General features: G+C 40.2%; 1 protein-coding gene and 1 pseudogene across 1 annotated transcript in view; one reads left to right on the top strand and one right to left on the bottom strand.

The window, feature by feature from the left end:
- The window catches only part of LOC100946698, a 1,117-nt pseudogene extending 453 nt beyond the window's left edge, over window positions 1-664 (top strand).
- Window positions 665-1,281: 617 nt separating this feature from the next.
- The window catches only part of CDK7 (cyclin dependent kinase 7), a 36,178-nt gene continuing 31,605 nt past the window's right edge, over window positions 1,282-5,854 (bottom strand). The window contains exons 11-12 of the mRNA XM_003785885.3: window positions 3,022-3,169; window positions 1,282-1,495 (exon numbers count right to left, since the gene is read on the bottom strand). Coding sequence (XP_003785933.1) covers window positions 1,467-1,495; window positions 3,022-3,169 — 177 coding nt within the window. The 3' untranslated portion in view covers window positions 1,282-1,466. The remainder of the gene's footprint in view (window positions 1,496-3,021; window positions 3,170-5,854) is intronic.

The following is a 5,854-nucleotide window of genomic DNA, read 5'->3' as shown; positions in this document are numbered from 1 at the left end:
GGGTCCGGGCTGGGGATTCGAACCCACCACCTTAGGTGTACGTGGCTGGCGCCTTAGCCGGTTGAGCTATAGGCGCCGAGCCAGAACATTTATCTTAAGCCTTGAAAACTGTCCAGAATGCCAGTCTTTAATATCAAGCTGACTAATAAACACTTTTCCCATCTGACAGTGTCTGAAGAGTTAGTTATCTGTGTCAAGCAGTATCTTAACTGTGCCACGTGACATCCCCATAAAAGATTATTCTTAGAAAACTGTAGAAGGACTTATAAGAACCCATGGTCCTACACCCTGATGTTAGTATTTATTTACCAATCTTGAAAACTATGAATAATGTTGCAGAAAAAATCATGGCAATCCTCCTGTTATTGAAACAAGCCTAAACAGAGACTTGAACTCGAAAATAGAAACTGAATTAGTATGTGTTACAACTCATTTTAAAGATCGTGGAAATCCTCCATTAGCCTCTGAAAACTCCTTGCAAGACAGAAATCCAAAACAAGTGGCTGAAGTGTATTTGGATATTAGGAAGCTCCTACAACTTCTTGTTGGACAACAAATAAACCCTATATTGGCTTTATGCAATATTGTGAGGAACAAGACAGTACATTTTGATTTGCTTCACAAAGATGTCTCCCTTTAGTATTTTATCCTGGCACTGTCCTAGGATAGTGTCCTAGGATTTGTCCTAGGACAAATCAGCACACTGTACTTATTTTTCCTTCTGTAATATTTTAACTATAAATTGAATTAATGAATTATTAATAATAATATAACTGTAATTATAATTAACGATAATTATAATAATTATAGTTAGTTAGGTAAACATATTATTTCACATTAAAAAACAAAGAACCACTCATGCTACTACAGATTTGTGATGCTATATGGGCCAGATCTTCAAAATAGTTAATAACAAATTATTTTTTTTGAGACAGCCTCAAGCTGTCACCCTGAGTAGAGTGCCGTGGCATCACAGCTCACAGCAACCTCAAACTCCTAGGCTCAAGCAAGTCTCCTGCCTCAGCCTCCCAAGTACTTGGGACTACAGGCACCTGTCACAACACCTGGCTATTTTTTGGTTGCAGCCGTCATTGTTGTTTGGTGGACCTGGGCTGGATTCCAACCCACCAGCTCAGGGGTATGTGGCTGGTGCCTTAGCCTTTTGAGCCACAGGTGCTGAGCCTTAATAATTATTTTTTTATTAGGGTTTCCCTAATGAGTTTTCAATACTACATTTTAAGAGAACTGAACCTATCTCCCATTTTCACTGTAATCAGAAAAACCAGAATTAAATTTTATCTTAAAATACATTTAATAAAAAGAACCCACAGCTTTACATATTTTACATATGTAGAATATTTACAAATTCCTTCTATAGCATTTACTTAATGTTTATTATTTTTTTCATTATTTGCCTTTTGTAGTAGTTCTTGCTGTAGTAAAATATTGTCCAGTGTTCTCTTTAACTAAAATATTAGCTTCTTGGGCAATCCTCCTAGAAAATAAATAAGTAAATAAATAAATAGGTCAATCACACTTAACAATGTGCACATTCTTATAGCACTTTTTTTTTTTTGAGACACAGGTTCACTATGTTGCCTGGTAGAGTGCCATGGCATCACAGCTCACAGCAATCTCCAACTCTTGGCTTAAGTCTCTTGCCTCAGCCACCCAAGTAGCTGCGACTACAGGTGCCAGCCACAATGCCTGGCTATTTTTTTGTTTGTAGTTGTCATTGTTGTTTAGCAGGCCTGGGTTGGGTTTGAATCCACCAGCTCTGGTGTATGTGGCTGGCGCCTTAGCTGCTGTACAAGCGCCGAGCCACTTTTTTTTTTGAGATAGAGACTTGTTTTGTTGCCCTTGGTAGAGTGCCGTAGAGTCATAGCTCATAGCAACCTCAAACTCTTGGGCTTAAGCTATGCTCTTACCTTAGCCTCCCAGTAGCTGGGACTACAGGCACCTGTCACAACACCCAGCTATCTTATAGCACTTTTATTTTTTATTTATTTATTTTTTTTGCAGTTTTTGGCTGGGGCTGGGTTTCAACCCACCACCTCTGGCATATGGGGCCAGCGCCCTACTTCTTTGAGCCACAGGTGCAGCCCAGAGAGAGGTTTTTTTTTTTTTTTTTTTTTTTTTTGTAGAGACAATGTCTCACTTTGTTGCCTTTGGTAGAGAGCTGTGGCGTCAGAGCTCACAGCAACCTCCAACTCCTGGGCTTAAGCAATTCTCTTGCCTCAGGCTCTCGAGTTGCTGGGACTACAGGCACCCGCCACAACACCTAGCTATTTTTTGGTTGCAGTTCGGCCGGGGGCCAGGTTTGAACCTGCCACCCTCAGTATATGGGGCTGGCACCCTACTCACTGAGCCACAGGCGCCGCCCTATAGCACTTTTAACCAGTCACCACATTCCAACTACATTATTTCACTGACTTAGATTTTTCTTTTTTTTTTTTTTTGAGACAGAGCCTCAAGCTCTCGCCCTGGGTAGAATGCCGGGGCATCACAGCTCACAACAACCTCCAACTCCTGGGTTCAAGGGATTCTCCTGCCTCCATCTTGCAAGTAGCTGGGACCATAGGTGCCTGCCACAACACCTGGCCATTTCTTGGTTGCAGCCGTCATTACTGTTTGGCAGGCCCGGGCTGGATTCCAATCCGCCAGCTCAGGTGTATGTGGCTGGTGCCTTAGCCGCTTGAGCCATAGGCACCAAGCCAGACTTAGATTTTTCAATAGCATTTGTTAAACACTAAGCATATAACATACGAAAGAAATATGTGAAGGAAAAAAGGGATACATTAATAGTTCTCGTAACTATGAAGTATACTTACACCTGCTTGAAGTAATCTCAATGAAAGTAATACAGCTAAAACAGCATATTCTATTTTATACAATTTAAATTTATAAAAAGTAAATAGACCACGAGCTACATTTCCTTTGGCCATTAACTACCTATGAGCTATTTGCAATTTCCTGAATTTTTCTTTTCTTTCTTTTTTTTTTATAAAAATGGGATTTTACCTTGTTCCAAGGCCTCTGTTCTTTTCCGTTTTGTTGCCATAGCTGGATGTGACTGTTCCTTTAAGGTTTCCACGGGACAACTTGGTCTTGGCAGTTGACATCCAGGTGTTGGCCCTGGCCGATTACTGAAATACTTAGTTTTCAATGCCTTTTAAAAAGGTACCAAAGAAAGGTTTTTACGTGAGCATCCGAAATGTGTGAAGGATAATCTAACCTCTAAAGCTGTCTGGAACATTAAAAATACTATGTGAATACCCCCATTCCCAAAATAAAACAAAATGAATGTCAAATATTTAGACATGCAAGCTACCACAAATAAATGCCCAGGATTCAAAGACTGGCTAAAAATTCCATTACTACCAGAAAAAAGAGGCTCAGTAACCACAGCACAGTGGTTACGGCCCCAGCCACATACATTGAGGGTGGTGGGTTTGAACCTGGCCCCAGCCAGCTAAACAACAATGACAACTGCAACAAAAAATAGCCAGGCATTGTGGCTGGCACCTGTAGTCCCAGCTACTGGGAGGCTGAGGCAAGAGAATCTCTTAAGTCCAAGAGTTTGATATTGCTGTGAGTTGTGACGCATGTCACTCTACCGAGGGCAAAATAGTGAAACTCTGTCTCAAAGCAAACAAACAAATGAACAAGGAAAGAGACTCCCTTCTAATTTCCCCACAATTAAATAGCCTATATAGGTTGAATAATCTCTTATCCAAAATGCTTGAGACCAGAAGTGTCAGATTTTGGAGTACCTGCATATACATAATGATGTATCTTGGATCTGGATGGAAACCAAGTCTAAACAAGAAATCATTTATGTTTTTTTTTTTTTTCCTGAGACAGAGCCTCAAGCTGTCCCCCTAGGTGGAGTGCTCTGACATCATAGCTCACAGTAACCTCCAAGGAGGCTCCTTTAGCCTCCCTCCTGGGCTCAAGCGAGTCTCTTGCCTCTGCCTCTCAAGTAGCTGGGACTACAGGCACCTGCCACAACGCCTGGCTATTTTTTTGGTTGTAGCCATCGTTGTTTGGTGGGCTGGATTCAAACCCACCACCTCAGGTGTATGTGGCTGGCGCCTTAGCCACTTGAACCACATGTGCCAAGCCCATTTATGTTTTATATACACCTTAATACACATAACCTAAATGTAATACTTTGGCTGGGGCTGGGTTTGAACCCGCCACCTCCAGCATATGGGACAGGAGCCATACCCTTTTGAGCCACAGGTGCCGCCCCAACCTAAATGTAATTTTATACAGTATTTTTAGCAATTTTCTGCATGAAATGAAGTTTGTGTTAAGTCCTTATGTGCAGAATTTTCTACTGTGGCATCACGTCAGCACTCAATTACATTTTGGACTTTGGGGCATTTTGGATTTCAGATTTCTGGATTATTAATGCTCAACTTATACTAATTATGAACTATCCTTTGTAAGATACTATACATTTCAGTTCTCTACACAATGAGCTTTATAGTTCAAAATGCAAAGAGAGAAAATAGCTTAAAGAGAACTTAAAAGTTTATCACAATATATGTATATATTCAAATTCCAAATCATACAAATATTCTTAAAAATAAGGCTTTTAGAAAGATACAGTAAGTTGGAATCAATGGATTACAGTTCACTAATCAACTGCAAATGAACAGAAATTTTATTTGGAAGGACTGGCCCTAGATTATTATTTTTATTAACTACGAGTCTACTGTTATAGATTTTCTTTTTTCTTTTTGAGACAGAGTCTAACTATGTCGCCCTTGGTAGAGTGCCATGGTGTCACAACTCACAATAACCTCAAACTCTTAGGCTTAAGTGATTCTCTTCCCTCGGCCTTCCCAAGTAGCTAGAACTTCAGGCACCTGCCACAACGCCCAGCTATTTTTTGTTGCAGTCATAGTTTGTCATAGTTGTTTAGCTGGCCCAGGCTGGGTTCGAACCCGCTAGCCTCAGTGTAAGTGACTGGTGCCATAACCATTGTGCTACAGGCATTGGGCCAGTTCTATATTTTCTTGACTTGGTCCATGATTCCAGTAAAAATAGTTTCATCCTAAATGACAAGTTTCTCAAGCCATACTCATCTATTTACATCAGTATTATAGCAATGTCCAATAGCCCTAATAATTTAAGATACTTCCTTTTAGGAAGAAAAAGAAGTCCATGCAAACTTTTTTTTTGAGACAGAGCCTCAAGCTGTCACCCTGGGTAGATTGCTGTGGCATCACAGCTCACAGCAACCTCCAACTCCTGGGCTCAAGCGAGTCTCCTGCCTCTCCCTGCCTCCCAAGTAGCTGGGACCACAGGCGCCTGCCACAATGCCTGGCTATTTTTTCTGGTTGCAGCCATCATTGTTGTTTGGTTGGCCCAGGCTGGATTTGAACCTGCCAGCTCAGGTGGACATGGCTGGTGCCTTAGCCACTTGAGCTATAGGTGCTGAGCCCATGCAAACTTTTTAAACATCTCCCCTCTACATTTTATTATTTGTGGTAATGATTTACAGATTCCTTACTTCAACAGGTGCATTTGTAAAGCATTTCTTCCAAATAACAGCAATTCTACAAGTAAATTAAACTTATTCTGAGTTACACAGAGATCTAAGAAACTATCCTATTCCAACATTAATATAGATGTCTGCAAAATGTTTTTTTTCTTTTTGAAAAATGCTTTCATTTTTAATCACTTCTATAGTTTATAAGATTTTTGTGTTGGATTACAATCTCCTTTTTATTGGAGATTGTTTTGGTCTTCCAAATTTTTGAGTTTATTATCCCCTTAAACAACTGCCAGTTTCAGCTTTTATTTTAGTTAGAGTATCTCAATTTTTTTTTTTTTTTTTTTT

Source organism: Otolemur garnettii, unplaced genomic scaffold (assembly GCF_000181295.1).
Source record: "Otolemur garnettii isolate 467f Iridium unplaced genomic scaffold, OtoGar3 scaffold00017, whole genome shotgun sequence".
NCBI classification, from domain to species: Eukaryota; Metazoa; Chordata; class Mammalia; order Primates; family Galagidae; genus Otolemur; species Otolemur garnettii.
Note: the sequence above shows the minus strand (reverse complement) of the source record. Positions and strands in the feature narration are given on the sequence as shown.